Here is a 17,288-nt window from a genome sequence, read left to right as displayed (position 1 = left end):
TTCAGGCTGGTAAATAATGACTCCTGTTTGTGGAATGCTGTGTACGCTGGGCTCCTGCTAGGCATGTCGCGGCCCTCTCACTGACCATGCGCAACAACTGGAAGTAGCCCCATTTTACTAAAGAGACTGAGGCTCAGAGAAGTCAAGTCCTAGTGTCTCAGAGATGGTGATGGAGTTTGGAATTCAAATCCAGCTATACTGGAGGCCAAAGCCATGGTTCCTGCCTTTTAGACTAAGCCTCTTAACCTTAACCATTCAAAGAACTTTCAAAGTCGAACAGATGGTCACAGAATCTCCCTTTTAAGGCTTTTTTTTTTTTTTTTAAGATTTTATTTCTTTGACAGAGAGAAACACAGCAAGAGAGGGAACACAAGCAGGGGAAGTGGGAGAAGGAGAAGCAGGCTTCCTGCGGAGCAGGGAGCCCGATGCAGGGCTCGAACCGAGGACCCTGGGATCATGACCTGAGCCAAAGGCAGAGGCTTTACCCACTGAGCCACCCAGGTACCCCCCTTTTAAGGCATTTTTAACTGCTCATTTTCAGTAAATAAAGGGGTGGGTCAGCTCCTCCAGAGAGGGAAGACTCGAGAGAAATGTTTATAATTACCCACCCTCCATTAGCAAGTGTGAGCCATACCCGGCCCCGCCAAAAGGCCCCCGACCTTAGCGACAGTGAAAGAATTGGGCCTGACATGAACAATGCCCCCTGGAAATCAGCCAGACAGGGATCATCTGCTGAGGATGGCAGGGAAGCCAGCCACTGGGAAGGAAAGGGGACCTGGGAGGAGAGATGAAGCAGGCTAACATGGCAGGGTGTGGCTCCTGGGCTCAAACTGGACCGGTTGGGTCAGACTAGTGTCCCCCTCCTTGGGCCAATAGGACTAGTGTACCCCTGCGCAGCCCCCAGGAGCTTCAAGGAGATGGATGAGACTTGGCTCCCAGCAGGAGCGGCATGCCCAGGATGGCTGGTGGGATGGGAACCAGCTGGCCCACCTTGGTCTCGTGTCCCCGCTCCCACAGGTCACACTGTGGCCTTTGACAAATCTGTGGTTTTCTGCTTAGGAAAGAGTGGCAATTGGACTAGATTGTGAAGCAGTGCTGGGGAGAGTGAGAGAGGGAGGGAGGGAGAGCCAGAGACAGCTGGGTTGATGTGGTTCCCAGGAAGATGGACGCCGTCTGATCTCAGATCGGGAGGGGGTCTCCATGGAAGGGGGCTATGATCCCAAGCAGAGGGGATGACAGACCCACATCCCTTCAGTCCTTGTGTCCCATGTGTTTATGTGTCCTTCAGCCTCCCATCAGTGGAGCACCGGCACACACAGGGTGCCCGGGTAGGCTCTGAGGGCTTGTCCCTCCTTGAACTTACAGGTTCCCCAATGCGCAGTCCTTCCCCACTGCAAATCCCATGCAGAAGTATGGGATTCATACTTGTAGTATTCATTTCAAGATCTTTTTGTCTCCTGAAGAACTGGTGTGCTTCTTGCTCTCCTTTAAACATGAGAACGAGAAGACCTGGCATAATTTCTTATTTTGCACTGGTGGCCAGGAAGCTCAGAGCTGCTTCTGAACCTCGTCCACAGTGCGTTGTCATCAGGCTGTGGCACTCCCTTCTGACCTCCCCAGTTTTGGTGTATGTTTTACCACGTGCCATTGTGAGCTGCCCTGAACTGAGTGGGACGTACGCGGTCTTACCTCTAGGCCTCCCTTCCATGACTTCTTTACCCAGAAAGCTACCCTTCGTTCTTATTTTCTAGAACTTCTGCCTGGATTCAAATGAGGGCAAGGGCTGGGGGTTCTCTCGCTGCACAACGATAGGTCGTGACAAAGTCTACCCAGCATCCCTCCCATTCTGGACTTCTGAGAGCGAGTTCACCCTGTTGGTACTTGGGGGTAAACGTGGGAGTGGGAGGGGGCCAGGCAAAGACCTGGGCCAGCAGGACAGTCCCTAGACGTGGAAGCCCCGCCATCTTCCCCTTCCTCTGGCACTTTAGAGCTGGAAGTTCAGGAGGAGGGAGTGGGGAGAGGAGCCAGGCTCAGGCTTGACAGCTCTATCAGCCGGGAAGCCCAGGAGAGCATATGCTACAGCCAAGGTCGCTGAGGGCCTCCATCTGCCAGAGTCACTTGCCAAGTGGCCACCGAGTTAGGCCAGCACCAGAGCCCCTCAGCTCCCCTCCCTCCCCGTGCGTGTCTGCAGACAGGCAGCCCTTGAGCAGCTGGGGGGCAAGGACAGAAGCTGGTGTGCCCCTGCTGCCCCCTGCCCACGTAGGAGTCCACCCCAGGGTGGCTGGCCCGGGAGAGGGTGCCAGGAATTCCAAAGTCACTCCCAAGGTGGTAGTAGAACAAAGACTGTCTGAAGAAGGGAAAAGAGAGATCTCCCTTAGGGAGGCTGTGGTAGGAAAAGCCAGAAAACCTCCATCCTCCCATGGCCCAGGATATCCCCAGTCCTCCATCTGTCTGTCCATCCACTCCCTAGGCTGGCCCTTAGACAGAAGGGTGGGGTCAGAAGGGTGACTCCCACCAAATGCACCATGGCTGAGACTCAAGGTCACCAAGAGGGACCGGACAAGGTGGCCAGAAGGAGCTGAGGGCCCCTCAGTAGAGGAGGGCTCACTCAGCAGCCCGGTGAAGGAGCAGGATGTCAGGGCACTGGGAGGGAAGAACAGTGATCTTCACGTGAGGGCTTCTCCTTTACCCACAGTCTGGGTTCTGGGGGGTGCGGGGAGAGACACTGGTTAGGGGGAGAGGCACGTGAGAAATTTCTTTTTTAATGCTGTTCCTTCCTCTGCTTACCTCCTGTTCTGGTTGTGTCCAAGCTTGCAGAAGCACCTCGCACCCCCTCTCCTCCACAGGGTCTCCGAGTCTTCTGGGAAAGCAGATTTCTCCTCTCTTGTGCAGCATAATGATATGTGTCCCAGTTGCATTGTGTTATGAGACCTTCTGATGCGGTAGAAATGCAGGTGCCTACGGTCTATAAATCCAAGGTGTGACCTTGGGCAGTCTTGCCACCTCTGCGGCTTTGGGTTTCCCACACGTCAGACAGACCGGGGTCCACCCGGCCTCCCTGCATGGGGGATGAGCAAGAATCAGATGGACTGGTGGCTGCACAAAACTTCCAACAGGGCAGACTCTGTCTCTTGTCTCCTCTGGGCTGACCCAGAGTCAGGAGCTCCAGGAAGGGGCCCGGGGCCAGCTGACTGATGTCAGTCAGAGGGCCATGGGCTGCTTCTAGTTCCCACCCCATGGCACCTGGCTGAGCCACCCTACGTGAGTTCCCCTTTTTTGGACCAGGCCTGTCTGTTCATTTAACATATATACACATATAATGTAGGTTTAAAAAATGTTTTTTTTTATTGTGATAAAAATTCATACACCATAAAATCCACCCTTTTAAAATGTACTGTTCAGACAACGAAATATTACTCAGCCATCAAAAAAGAGAAATCTTGCCATTTGCAACGACGTGGATGGAACTAGAGGATATTATGCGAAGTGAAATAAGTCAATCAGAGAAAGACGATGATCGTATGATCTCACTCATATGTGGAATTGAAGAAACCAAACAGAGGATCATAGGGGAAGGGAGGGAAAAGTAAAATAACACGATAGCAGAGAGGGAGACAAACCATAAGAGACTCTTAACTCTAGGGGGCAAACCAAGGGTTGCTGGAGGGGAGATCGGTAGGGGGATGGGGTAACTGTGTGACGGGCATTAAGGCGGGCAGGTGACGTAATGAGCACGGGGTATTATAAGCAACTGATGAATCACTAGATTCTATCTCTGAAACTCATACACTATATGTTAATTAATTGAATATAAATTAATTTGAAAAGGAACACCTCCAAAAAATGTACAGTTCAGGGGGGTTTAATATATTCACAGAGTTGTGATCTGTCACTACGATCTAGTTCCAGGACATTTTCATCTTCCCCAAAAGAGCCTCCCGCTAGCGGTCAGGCCCTCTTCCTCCTTCTCCCAGCCCTTGGCAACCACTGATCCACTTCGGGTCTCCGCGGATTTGCCTGCTAGGGACATTTCATATCCATGGTTTCAGACAATGTGTGGCCTGTTGTGTCCGGCTTGTTTCATTTGGCGTATTTCACAGCTCACCCATGTTGTGGCAGGTGTCCGTCCTGCCATTTGCCGTATGTACCATGTTCAGTTCATCCAGTCACTGGACACTGGCGGACTCCTGGGTTGGTTTCCTCCTTTCGGTCACTGTGAATAGTACTGCTATTCCTAAACCAGTTGGTGTGTGAGTTCCTGTTTTTTGTTCTTTGGGGCATCTACCTACCAGGGAAATTGTTAGGTTCTGTGGTAACTCTACAGTTAATGTTTCGGGGAAATGCCCCCCCCCCCCATTTTCCCACAGCCGCCCTGCATTCCCACCAGCAGGGCACGGAAGCTCCAGCTTCTCCCCTCCTGCCCCCATGCTGGTTATAGTCCTTCTTTTTGGTGATAGCATCCATCCTTCTAGATGTGAACTGGCTCCCTGTGGAAAATACACAGTACGTAGATTTTTTTTTTAAAGATTTTATTTATTTATATGACAGAGATTACAAGTAGACAGAGATGCAGGCAGAGAGAGAGGAAGGGAAGCAGGCTCCCTGCTGAGCAGAGAGCCCAATGCGGGGCTCGATCCCAGGACCCTGGGATCATGACCTGAGCCGAAGGCAGAGGCTTTAACCCACTGAGCCACCCAGGTGCCCCAAGTACGTAGATTTTAAACTGCGAAACATTGTTAGCTAGAGAAGCAGTCTGACTGCAGAACTTGCACGTGTCAAGCAGATGCTGGGGGTGGGGGGATCCCTGCAGGTGAAGCGGGGAAGGAGGCCTGAGTCCACCCCACACACCCCAGAGGCAAATTCTCCCAATGGTTTGCAAACCACAGGGCTTGACGCTCGCCAAGGTCTGGAATCCAAGTCTAATCCCTGAAGGCCACTGTGGAGTGGCCATCACAGCCCTCACCACTGTCTCTCTGGCCTCGGGCAGTGGCTAGGTCATGGGTCTGTCTGTCCACCTGCTGCACTGGGGTGGCCGCAGTGAGAAGGAGCCCAGAGGCTCCCATCTCCGGGTCCAGTGCCAAGAGCAGTTGGCTCAGGGCACAGGCAGCGAGCTGGGGAAATGCCACCGCTGCCTGCTTCCCAAGTTTAGGGAGAAAGGTCCTCAGTTTCTCTGAGGGTGTGGACAACCGCAGGTCACGTGGTGAGGTCATGAAGCCACTGGAAGGCTTACTGAGCTCCTCGGCCATGGAGAGCCCTGGTACACTAATCCTCTGAGACACAGAGCACGGCTGCTGGCACAGACCCGGGCCAGACTTCCACCTCCTGCTTCTCCTGGCTTTGGCATTCGAGGAGCACCAGGCACTCTGCTGTTTGATGGGAGGAATGTTCTGCCTTCTCATGTTGTCTTGGCAGAGAGAGGACCCCTCCCAAGTTCTGTTCTGTTGATCGCAAGGCTCTGCTTTCCGCAGCTGTCAGAGGCTTGAGTCATGAGACACAGGCTGTTCTGTTCCCTTGGATTTCAGGATAGCTTTCTTCTTCTATTGATGGCCGAATCTTTGCAAAAAACAAAACAAAAAAAATCATTTCTAGTACATACAGGGACTTTCAATTAGCTAGAATATGAGATTAATGCAAGTGCCTGGTTTCTCGCCCATGACATTGAGTAAAAGGCCAGTGTCTCTTTGAAGACTGCAGCTTTCTCAGGTTGCAGGGGTGGAAGCTGAAACCCAGGAGCCCTAGTAATGGAAAGAGAAAAAAGCATTCATTGAAAGCCCATCATTTCCTTAACAGCCCAGAATCAGAGAAGGTTGGACCCAGAAGTGTCCTAGAGACCATCTAATCCAACTCTTGGCTTCCCAGATGTGTCTACTTAAACCACTGTGTTACTAAGAGTTGTGTGTTGATTGTGTTTGTTTTTATGAACTCCCCAGAGGGTGCTGTTCCCTGAGATTCCCCCCAGGGCATGCATGCTGAGTGGTCGTGACTGTGAGTGAGGGGAGAAATCCAGGGAAGAGGACAGCGAGGCACAGCCTTGCAGAAGGCGTGTGATGTGTGCATGAGGACAGGGCAGGGAGCAGGCTGCAGGCTGGACTGACAGCCCGGGCAGAGCTGCAGGAGAGACTGACAGGGACTTCCCAGAGGGCCGCTGAGAACACGGGACAGGGGTATAGAGAAGCAGGCCTTGAATGCCAGAATCAAGAGTAGTGCCCAATTTTTACATAATCGGGGCCCCTGATGCATCCCAAGGTTCCATGGCCTCACCTCTGTTGCTTCTGCTGCTGCCCTGACCATGGCTCTTCTCACGTCTCACCTGGGAGGGCTCTATAACCCACCTGGTCTCCCCGCCTATGTTCTGCCTAGCCACATTCCATAAAGGCCCCCACCTCAGGGGCTTTCTAAACTTCAAGTCCCTCCCCCTTCCAAGGCCCTTCCTTGGCTTCCTGTTGCCCACGATCCTGGCTTATGTGGCTCTGTGTGGCCTCGCACTGCCTCATCCTGCAGCCCCACCCCCACTGTGCCTCTGACCTCACCAGGCACCCTGGTTTCCTCGGCTGCCATGCCGTTGAACCGACTCACTGCCTCTGCCCAGCCTTCTCCTTCCCTCCCACTTGCTTTCTCTGACTGACGAACTCATATTCATCCCTCAAGACCCAGTGTAAATTTCTTTTTGGAGACGCTTTCTCTGACCCTTGAGAGGCCACGTAATGCCTTGACTGTGTTTCTGTTTTGAAGCTGACATTGTGATGCAACGATCAACTTCCAAGATACTGGCAAGTCCCACTTTTGAGTGTGTACAGTGCTGGGCCAAGCCCCAGCTACAGTAGGCCACGAGGTACCTTCTGTCACAGATGAGGAAGCTGAGATGCAGAGAAGGGGTATGACTTGCCCAAGGCAGGCACCTAGAGGACGGAGCTGGGATTTGAGCCCAGATCTGTTTGGCTCTATTTCTGCATCCTTTTGTCTCCTGTTCCCTGGATCCCGCTGTATCCCTTGGACCCCCACTGTAGGCCTTTGGGGACCTGCTGGGTGGGTGTTGTCATGGTGTAGGCAGGATGGGGAAGTGGAGGAGGTTGGAGGGAAGGCCTGCCTTTACTCTGGTGTTGAAATGATAAAAGAGACTCTCAGCCCAGCCCCCGCAGTGAGGGGTTCCCTCACACCTTCCCTTCCGAACAGCCGGCTCTGGCTGCCTGGGCACAGAGCTGGGGGACTCTGGGAGCAGGCAGGCGGCACAGGCGACACACGCACCATGGCCAACCTGCCTCCTCTCTGGGGCCCAGAAGGGGAGGGAGGGAGGACTGGAGAGAGCACACCAACTTCTGAGTAGGATCCTGGAGAGGTGGCTCCCTTTGGGCCTGGGTGGCTTCTGCCCTCCCATGAGGGAACCCGCCTACAAGGTCCCATCCCAGCAGGGGAAATGCCACTTCCACCTCTGTCCCAGAGGAATGGCTGGCTCTGGGCTCCCCGGAGACCACTGGGTTCATCCAGGTACAAACGCTGTCCCCTTCCCAGCACCCCTGGCCAGGGAGGAAAGAAGAGGGAGCGCCAGAGGAGGGAGGTGAGGTAGGAGCAGGGACAGCTGAGACAAAGCCCTCATTGTACTGAGGCCAACTCAGCTCCAAGGCAAACCAGGCATGTGGCCTGCCTCCCTGGACAGAGGCCTGGGCCTCCACCTGGAGTTTCTGAGCTCTGTAGCAACCCTGGCCCAAGCTGGCTTGGAAGAGTGAGGCCTGTCCTCCGACCCGAGTCTTGCCTTTGCCAGGAAGTCCTCCTGAAGGCACTGCCCCCTCAGTGCATCATCCCAAAAGCAAGGGAAGGGGTGAGGCTCCAGGGAAGCCAGGCTGCCCGGGACTAGAAGCCAGGGTCTGTCCGGCCATGCAGCTGGGCCACGTCGGGCCCAAATCTGATAACAAATCACCCCTCTGGCCCCATAGGCCGTGCCTTGATGGTCTTCCTGACAAGTGCAGGGAGCACTAAGGTCCCATGGTTCCTCCTGCAGGGGCTGGCCCAACGGTGCCAGGAGGCCTTGTCCATGCCCGTGACCAGGGCATGATGGGTGGGACACCTCCCCGAGCTGGGACGAGAAGCTCAGGTCACAAGCCTACGCCGGGCACCCGACACCTCTGGGTAGACAATGCCACCTGTGTCTGGGCCTTCCAGGGGAACAGGCTCCGTTCTGTGTCACAGCCAGGAAACAGGCCACCTGAGCGGTGCCTTTGTCCCCTTAGGAGGCAGCCCCGCCACGGGGCAGGCCGAGCGGGCTCCCCAGAGGCCATGACGTGGGAAGGGGTGATGCCCGGCCAGGGGACTCCGGAGTCTGACCCCGGCTCAGTCTGAGCCTCCGCAGCTGGTGCCGGCCTGCCCCTGTTGGCCCTGCCCCACGCTGGGGGTGTGAATGGGGTGCGTCCCTCCCTCTTGGAGGCTCAGCTTCCTCATCTGTACGGGGACTAATCACAGCGCTTCCTCATAGGGTTTTTGGGAGGAGCCCATGGCGCACTGTACGTAATGAGCTTGGCCCGGGGTCTGCGCGCAGTGGGGCTCGGTGAACGCTTCTCTCCAGCATGGGGGAAGGTCGGGGCACGGTGTCCTTGGCCACGTCTTCAGTAACCCAGGCTCTTGTCCTTAGTCCCTGCTCTGAGCATGGAAGGAGGGAACAGGGCTGTCTGGAGCCGGCACAGGACTCGGGGCGGCCCAGAGTCCAGGTCCCTCCGTCTCGGGCTCCCAGAGCTCTGCGATGATGCCCAGTACAGGACTCCTTCCTACAACAGCCAACGCCCAGCCCAACAGGGGACTTCCCGCCTCCTTAAACCCCTATAGGCTGCCCTTGGGGCCTAAGCCTCTACCCACTTGTCAAGAGTGCCAAGGATGGGTCTCTGCAGGCCTGGTTGCTTCCTACTTGTTCCTGCCCACCAAGAACCACCCCCGCCCCCAGGAGGGCTTCTGTAACCATTTGCCCCCTTCCTCATCTGCTTCGAGCTTGTGCTCTGTCCTGACGCATGCCAGTCAGCATGCATGTTTGCATGGAGGGGTACAGCATGCCCATGTGCCCCACGCATGTGGGGGGGCAGTTGCACGTCCCAATGCATGGGCAGGCCCCAAGCATGCTCCCGGAGATGTGTGCAGCCTTTCTCGGAATGGCAGGGATGTGGTACCTTTTCACATTCATGTGTGTCCATATGTCTTTCTACACATGTGCCGGTCTGTTGGTGTCTTGTCTCCCCATAGACAGGAAGCCCTAAGCCACACACCAGCGAGCACTCTGGGACGGTGACGTCGAGACTAGCCCAGCCTAACTTGGGGTTCCTGGTCCTGCTCCAGGAGTGCTCCGGCTTGCAGCCCCCGCCGAGAAGGGAGGATTGTCCAGCGCGGGGTGGGGTCTGAGTCAGGGATCGGGGGGCCTGGCTTGTAGTGTTGAGGACGCAGTGCTGCGCTGGTGGTCAGGTGGCCCTGCCCCGATGCCTGTGTGACCTTGGGCAAGGCCTTCAAGCTTGCTGTCCACACTCAGTCATCTGGAGAACTCGGGGTTGGATCTATGATTTCTGGCTGCTCCTGAGGCCCTGACGACCGAGACTTTCAGTCAGGGCGCAGGAGTGTGGTAACATCGCTGGTGAAGGCCACTGTGGCTAGCGCCTGGCCCACCAGGCCCTCACTCGGTCCTGGGGTGTCCTGCTGAAGGGTAAGAGAAGAAGCCATGCCAGGCAGCGGCCCCAGCGAGAGAATGACGTGGCCTGGTCCGGCCCTCCCCACGGCACCCCCAACGCGCCCTCTCTCCTCAGCCCCGGGGACACCGCCTCTCCCGCCCCTCACCCGGACCCGCAGCCTCATGGCCATGTCCCTGCCGGGCAGTAGACGGGCCTCTGCTGGATCCCGCAGGTGAGTGTCCCCTTGGCTTTGGAGGGTGGGAGGAGGGAGGGTCTCTGCCCCCCCCCCTGCCACCAACTTACAGTGCGTCCCTGAGCAAGTCATCTCCCCAGTTTTCCCAGCCTTAGAGCAGGCTTGCTAACACTCACCTCCCCCAGGAGCTGTTGAAGGTCTCAAGTGACACAGTGGGTATAAAGTTCTCTGACGTGTGAAACCCCTGGGTCCCTCCACCTCAGTATTGCTGTCGAGCTTCCCAGTGACCAGAGGGGCCTCGTGCTGTCCTCCACACTGGCTCACTTGGCCCTCCCTTTGGCTTGTGTGTGCCCCTCGTCCGGTCCCTACCCCTGCATGCCCCCTCTGCCCCACCCGTGTCAGCCCCTGCAGGGCTCACCCTGGGGCTCAGGGGACCCTGGAAGTTGAGGACCCCTAGCGAGGGCAAATGGGACCTGACCTTTGGCCCCGCCCAGCCTCCATTCCTGTCCTGGGGAGCCAGGAGGAGCGGCCTCCACCTGGTTTTCCATCTTGATTTGCGCTGTCTGTTCTGTCACCCATGTCTGTGCGTCCCCCTCTCTCCTGTGCTTCTCTCCCTCCCCGGCCCGTGACCCCACAGCGGGGGCCCTTTGGGCCGCAGCGGCCTGGCGGTGTTTGCCCAGTGCCCGCAGCTGCCCGCCAGCCAGAACGAGCACCTGCCTCTTCTTCCTGCCTCCAGGCGCACCTCTCCCCCCGTGAGTGTGCGGGACGCCTACGGCACCTCCTCTCTCAGCAGCAGCAGCAACTCAGGCTCCTACAAGGGCAGCGACAGCAGTCCCACGCCCAGGTAAGCCCCCTCACCCCCGTGCCTGGCCAGCTGTGCCCCTGCACCTGTGCCCCGTGTGGCTAGGCAGGCACTGGCTGACTCTGGCGTTCACAGGACTCCAGCAGCTCATTTCCCCAGAGGCTCAGTTCCTGCCTGAGAAAGGGAAGGGGAACTACTGTCTGTATGCTTTGGGACTCCCTGTCCCAAAGACTGGGGCTTACACAAGCCAGGGGTGATGCTCCCAGAACCAGGCCTCAGCAGCAGGCAGCTCCCTGAAGTGTTGGAGACCCCATCCCATCTTCCTGCTCCATCATCCTTGGGGTATAGCTTTTGTCCTCACCCTGAGCAGAGGCTCCTACACCCCTAGGCATCAGGTCAGCTCGGGGCCAGGAAGGAAGAAGGTAGAAAGGCCACCCCCATGACAAGAAGCTCATGTTTTCTGAAAAGGGACACCTACCCCAGGGATTCTGTCCACACCCGGCTGGCACTGGGGGATGGCACTGGCTGTGGCTGCTGGGCAGGTGGCATGGGGGCCACCAGCATTGTCCCTGGTACCCCAGCTCTGTGCACAGAATTGGGGTTCTCCTGGGGGAAAGGCAAGAATGGAGAGGGGCAGGCCACTCGGGCGGCGGACCACCTGTGTGGCAGCAGGGGTGCAGCTGGCTTGGGAGGCTGAGTGTAGTAGGATGTGGCATAGGCTATGTTGTGCACTCAGGAATGGCAGAATGGAACCAGAAAAGCAGGCTGGGGAGGCAGGTGAAGTGATGCTAAGCATTCCATCCTGATCCCCCAGCGGAGTCCGGAGCTCGGGGAGTGCGGACTGGGCGTTCACACTTCCTGTCCCTGAGCCTGCATTCCCTTATCTGTCAAGTGGGGCTAACATCCCGCAGTCCTCGTTGAGTCGATGTCTGCAGGTGGCCCATAAAGGGGAGCTGCCACCATGAGGATTTGGGTCCCACATGAGCGTCCCAAGCCACCAAGGCTGACCTGTAGCTCCGTCGGCCACGTGGGAAGGCTGGTCTTGCTCTTCCAGCGGAGAGGATGTCATTGGTGGGAAGCGATACTCAGATTGCGCCGAGGCAGCCATTCTCAGAGTTTTCCACCTTGACGCATGGAATGGGTGACGCACGCGTGCAGGACCCATGCCCCAGCCTCCTGGCCAGGACCCCACCCCAAGCACAAGGAGTGTGAACACGATGATGTGCTCACATTTTGGATAGTACCCAGTTGGCAACTTGAACACTTTCTCATTAGCAGCTGATTTTTCCCGTCATAACTGCAGTTATGACGCAGGGATGATCCCAGCCCTGAGTCTGTGCGCCGCCCCGTGGGAGGGTCTTCTTGCCCATGTGGACAGTGGCAGCTGTGGGCAAGCAGGGGGACCTTGGCTGTGGCCTCAGTGCACACAGGCACCCTGAGGTGGGAACAGCAGACACCCATGGGTTACAGTATCCTCTTCTTCTTGGTTATTTATTTATTTATTTATTTATTTATTTTAAAGTTCAATTTCTCTTTCCAATGTGATTATTTTTAAAGATTTTATTTATTTATTTGACAGAGATCACAAGTAGGCAGAGGCAGGCAGAGAGAGAGGGGGAAGTAGGCTCCCTGCCGAGCAGAGAGCCTGATGTGGGGCTCCATCCCAGGACCCTGGGATCATGCCCTGAGCCAAAGGCAGAGGCTTTAACCCACTGAGCCACCCAGGTGCCCCCTTCTCGGTTATTTATATATATTTTCTGCAAAGATAGAGCTAATGACTAAAAATGTATGAGCGTGAAATACTACATTAGAAAAAAACACTTGGCAAATGGGAAGAGTGAAAAGTGCTTCTTCTCCAATTCTCAACTGTCCTAGTTTAATTCGTGTGCCCGGGGCCTGGGCAGGAGCCCCTTCCCATTCACCGCCTCTCTGCGCCCCTCTAGCCCAAGTCCTGGCACGGTGCCCCGCAGAGGGGACGTCCCCAGCTCCAACCCATGACACATGCCCCTTGTCATGCCAAAAACAGGCCAGCTTGTGATAGGACTTGAGTCATACCCAGGGAGGACAAGGTGAGTCAGCAGGAGAGAATCATTCCCGTTTCTCTGTACCTCTAGCCACGTGTTCTCGCTGGTGGCGGACAGTCTGCGCTACTTTTTCTCAGTAAACGTTAGATGGCTCCCCCGGAACCTTCCAAACTGCCTCTGGTGTGGCCGCTTCAGCAAACCTGGGCCTGTCTTCTTCAGATCTGTGGATGTCATTGCCCCTCCCTAAATCTGGTGTCTCCGTCCCCTGAAGGAGCAGCGTGGGATGGCCGCGGGACTCTGCCAGGCTGCCTGACAACCTGCCCCGGGCCATTAGCCACAATCCAAAGAGGTTTCCCAGAGCAAGCAGCAGGCCAGAGGCTGTGGGTGGAGGCAGCTGGGCCACAGGATGTTGGGACTGGGTGCTGTCCTTCATGGGCACAAGGTCTGGCCTTCCCTCCTCCTCCACTGGGTGGGAATTCCTCCACTTTGCAGTGCTGAGGCCAGGGAGTGCTGAACACACACACACACACACACACACACACACGTCTGTGCCACCCCAGGCTGGGCGGCCTGTGCCCCTGGCTTGCTACCACCTCAGGGCACAGCTGTGAGCAAGTGGCTGCCCAGAATGTGGGTGTTCACACATGTGGAAGGAGGTGGGGGCGGAAAGCGTCTGCATTTGTGTGACCCCATGTGTTACACAGTTAGTCCCTGTGAGTGTCCCTGAGGGTGGCCACAGGGCGGTGGGAGGCACAGGTGTGCAAACACGGAGGTGGGTGTGCAGGCACGCATGGACCGGGGTCATCGTACTCAGCTGTGCACACCGAGCACATGCATGTGCATAGTCGTGCAAGCCCGCATGTACATGAGGACAGCAAGGAGGGCACCGGGGCATGGGTTTGGAGATGGTTGTGCCTGCTCCCAGTACCCCCTCGGGGTCCTGCAGGCCCAGCGGTGAAGGCTCTCAGCTCTGAGGGTACGTCCTCCTACCCCGGGGTGAGTCCTTACCCCACCCCCACAGGCCCTGGGAGAATTACGCGGAGGGGGGTGCACCCCTGCCAGCCTCTGGCCCCCACCTCGTTCTCTGGGTTCAGAGACCACACACCAGAGTTCTGGGATTCCCCCCTAGGACTGAGAAGGCAGCATCAGCAGAGCGCCCCACACGGTGCCAGGCCATGCACCTGCTCCGTCCTGTGTCCTCACCCCTGACTAGGAGAGCCCCAGGCTCCCCATTGGGGTCTTCATTCAGAAGAGCTTTAACAAATCCTACCTTCAGAAGGCCTGCATGTTCTCATGCCCACACGGGCCACTGTGGGATACCTAGCCCGGAGCCATCTGGTGGCCATGGGACCAGGACAGTGAGGGCATCTTCCCCCCTCTCGGCTGACACATGTCCCCTTGCAGGCGCTCCATGAAGTACACGCTGTGCAGCGACAACCATGGTGTCAAGCCGCCCACCCCAGAGCAGTACCTGACGCCCCTGCAGCAGAAGGAGGTGTGCATCCGGCACCTGAAGGCACGGCTGAAGGACACCCAGGACCGGCTGCAGGACCGGTGAGCCGTTGGCCAGGGACAGCCCTGGAGACGCACTGCCCTCGCCACATGGAGAGGCCGCAGGGCCCCGGGGCACTTCTGGGAGAAAGGAGCGGCTGAGGGCTTTCCAGCACCCAGCCTGCCCTTTCCCTTTGAGCGAAGCCCTGTAGGAGCCCCTTTCTGGAGCCCCCAGCCATCCCCCTCCTCCCTTCAGCTGCTCTCCCGGCCGGCCTCCTGATCCTCCCCACACCCATGGCGGTGCTCTCCCAGTCTGAGCCTGGCAGCCCCTTTGGGCCACTTGTTAGTCCCTGGCTCCTTTCCACCTGGGGAGTGGGGAGCGCAGGGCATATTCCTAGCTTACCCTCTCTGCCAGGGAGAAACAACCCCTCGGCCCCCCTTGGCTTCTGCTCAGGGAGTCACCAGGGGGCTCTGAACCCACCCCTTCAGGCCCTGGAGTCCTTTCTGGCTCATCTGCTTACAGAGGATAGGAGATCATGAGAACCTTTCTCTCGCTCCTACTCAGCCCAGGGGTCCCCGGGAGCCCCCATGGTGCCCTCTGAGCTCAATCTCCAGACCTGAGGGCCAATCCTGACCCTCTCGGCTGCTACCGTCCTGGGCCACTGGCTTCGCCTTTACCATTGCAGCTTCAGCGCTGCTCTCTGACTCTCTGTCATCCTCATCATCCCCTTTGGAAGGTGTCTGTTTGAACACACAGCTGACTCTGGGCCGCCCCGGGGTCTGGGGGCAGGGCGGGCCGACATAACCATGGCTTCTTCCCTCTTTTCTCTTTTTGTAAAACTGCAGCATTAGGGACATGTCATTCACGTCCGGTACAGGCTCCCTCTCTCAGGTGTACCATTCAGTGATGTTTAATGTAGGCACAGAATCATGCAACCCTCACCGGGATCCAGTCCCAGAACATTCTCATCACCCCACACCGTTCCTCGTTAGCAGTCATGGCCCACGCCGCTGGTAGCCTCTCGTCCCTCTGTCTTTATGGATTCATCTGTTCTGGACATCACATATAAACGGAAGCATTTCATATGCGTGAGCGCGTCTTCCATGACCAGATCTCTGCCTGATAGCTGATGCGGTTTGGATCTGCTGTGGTTTTGAATTACGGGAACTTACAGGTGGCATTCTGTGGCCTCCTTCTCTGTCGAGTTGGGATTTCTATTTTTATTTCCCATCGTCTTCTCGGTGGTGGCCTGGGTCTGCCTGGCCGCTTGCACTCCTGTGCTCAGGAAGCAGACAGCCCGTCTCCTGGCTTCCTTTCTAGGGCTGGCCCAGCGGCTCGGGCAGCCCATTTGCCCTGTGTGGTTTGGGCACGATGCCCTGGCGTGGACATGCCTCCACCTCAAACCCCTGACCACTCTCTGCCTATTAGTCCTGTGGGGACCTGTGGCAGCCCTTTGCCGCACACGCTCCCCGTGTTCACTTTGATACCCGTCCCTGCAGTAGCCTTGCCTTCTCTGTAAAGAAGTGTCTACACCCTGTGCTTTTTGTTTGCTGTGTCCCCACTTCCTGAGATGGCCTTGCCCCCATCTTGCTTCCTTGGCAAACTCATCCTTCAAGGCTTAATTCAAATGCAGCGTCCTAGCCAGGGTGGGGAAGGCAGAGCTCCCTGGCTGGGGTCCCACCAGCTCTAAGGAGAGAGGGGAAGGGCCTCACCCCACTGAGCATGCCCCATCCCTTCCCCCAAGCTCACTTTCCCTCCTGGCACTCGGCATTAGGGTAGTGGGTTTCCCTACAATGAACCCCAATAAGGGTCCCCCATGTCCGGTGGTCCATCTGCCATTGCCACTCTGAGCAGCTCTGGTTCACTGGCTGCCATCACAGGTCTGTGTCCTGCTGGGCGCTCCAGTCCGCCCCTTTCTAGATAATGCCATTGCTGACCTTGCCGGCCACCGCAGCGCCTCAGCCCAGACCCCTCGACATAGCACAGCACACGCTTCCTGGTCTCATTTCCTGAACTGACTCTCCTATCTGACTCTGCTAAGCGCATGGTGCTTGATCGGGGGTGGTCCTTCTGCTGGGCTCATCACGCTCAGACTGATGGTCACACCCTGCGTGGATTGAGTTCCCGTGAACATGAGGCACGTGGGCCACATTGGTGCAAGGATGGATGTGTCCCCCCCGCCCCCCAACCCTGCAGGATCTGCCGGCTCGGGAGTGGCTTTCCTCTACCCTCACGGCCTTCACTGTGTCCTGCCCTGTCTCGTGCTGCCTTTTCCACCAGACTTGAACAGGAGGGGCTTCTAACTCGCGTCCCTCCCCTGCACCCCACATTCAGCTGTGACTTGGGGTGCCTTGTCTGGTTTGTCAGCTGCTGGCCTCTTCTCTCAGGAGTGGCCTCTGCCTTCTTGTCCATCTTTCTGGCCCATCCCCCTCACAGTAGATACAAAGCAGAGATGACCAGTGTGGATAAAAGTCACCTATGGTTACCGTTTTCTTCTGTCGCACCTACCACGTTTCATCCCGGGAACTGAGGGGAGGTGTGAGGCCGGCAGCCCCCCCCCCCCCCCCCGCCACGCACACAGTGGCAGTAAGTTCTATCAGTAAAGCAGGGCAGCCTGCTGCATATCCCCCAGGGGGCGGGGGGGGGGGTGACTCCGGTCAGGACCCCCCGCGGATAGTCTTCACTACTGGCTTTTGTAGGAGGCCATGTCCCTTCCCATGGAGGAGAAATTTTATGTTTAGTTCTGACTGTCTTATGTTAAGATATTAAAGTGGGTGTGTTTGGTTTCTATAGCAGTAAGCATCTGTTTATACGCTGGGCGTCTCTCTTGTCTAATCTCTCCTGTAGGTAATGGATTTAAGTGGGGACAGTCGTCTGCATTTCGGTCTCCAGGGCTGGGGATGCAGAGGGGCCTGGACATTCCTTCCTCCCCACCCCGACCCCGGGAAGTAGAGGGAGGAGGTCCCTTGGCCACCCCCCACCCCTCTGGAGTGAGAAGGAGGCACTGAGTCAGGCCTTTTGTGTCTAACTCTGGGCGGGGAGGCACAGGCCCTCTGTCCTTGGTGACAGCTCTTTCCTGCTTGTCCTTGGTGGCGGTGACAGGCCGGGCAGTGAGCATGTGTGTCTTCTCTGCTTCCAG

General features: G+C 57.0%; 1 protein-coding gene across 12 annotated transcripts in view; it reads left to right on the top strand.

Moving 5' to 3' along the window:
- The window catches only part of SNPH (syntaphilin), a 35,017-nt gene that overhangs the window by 14,613 nt on the left and 3,116 nt on the right, over positions 1-17,288 (top strand). The window contains exons 3-7 of one of the 12 annotated variants that reach the window (XM_047746213.1): positions 8,226-8,388; positions 8,468-8,495; positions 9,774-9,870; positions 10,568-10,675; positions 14,062-14,211. In XM_047746213.1, coding sequence (XP_047602169.1) covers positions 8,486-8,495; positions 9,774-9,870; positions 10,568-10,675; positions 14,062-14,211 — 365 coding nt within the window. In that variant the 5' untranslated portion in view covers positions 8,226-8,388; positions 8,468-8,485. Of the gene's footprint in view, positions 1-5,930; positions 5,986-7,357; positions 7,486-8,225; positions 8,398-8,467; positions 8,496-9,222; positions 9,871-10,468; positions 10,676-14,061; positions 14,212-17,288 lie in introns of those variants that run through there. The other 11 variants (XM_047746209.1, XM_047746210.1, XM_047746203.1 and 8 more) reach the window with 11 other exon arrangements.

The sequence above is a fragment of the Lutra lutra genome, chromosome 9 (genome assembly GCF_902655055.1).
Source record: "Lutra lutra chromosome 9, mLutLut1.2, whole genome shotgun sequence".
In the NCBI taxonomy this organism is placed as follows: Eukaryota; Metazoa; Chordata; class Mammalia; order Carnivora; family Mustelidae; genus Lutra; species Lutra lutra.
This window is presented reverse-complemented; position numbering and strand designations above follow the sequence as displayed.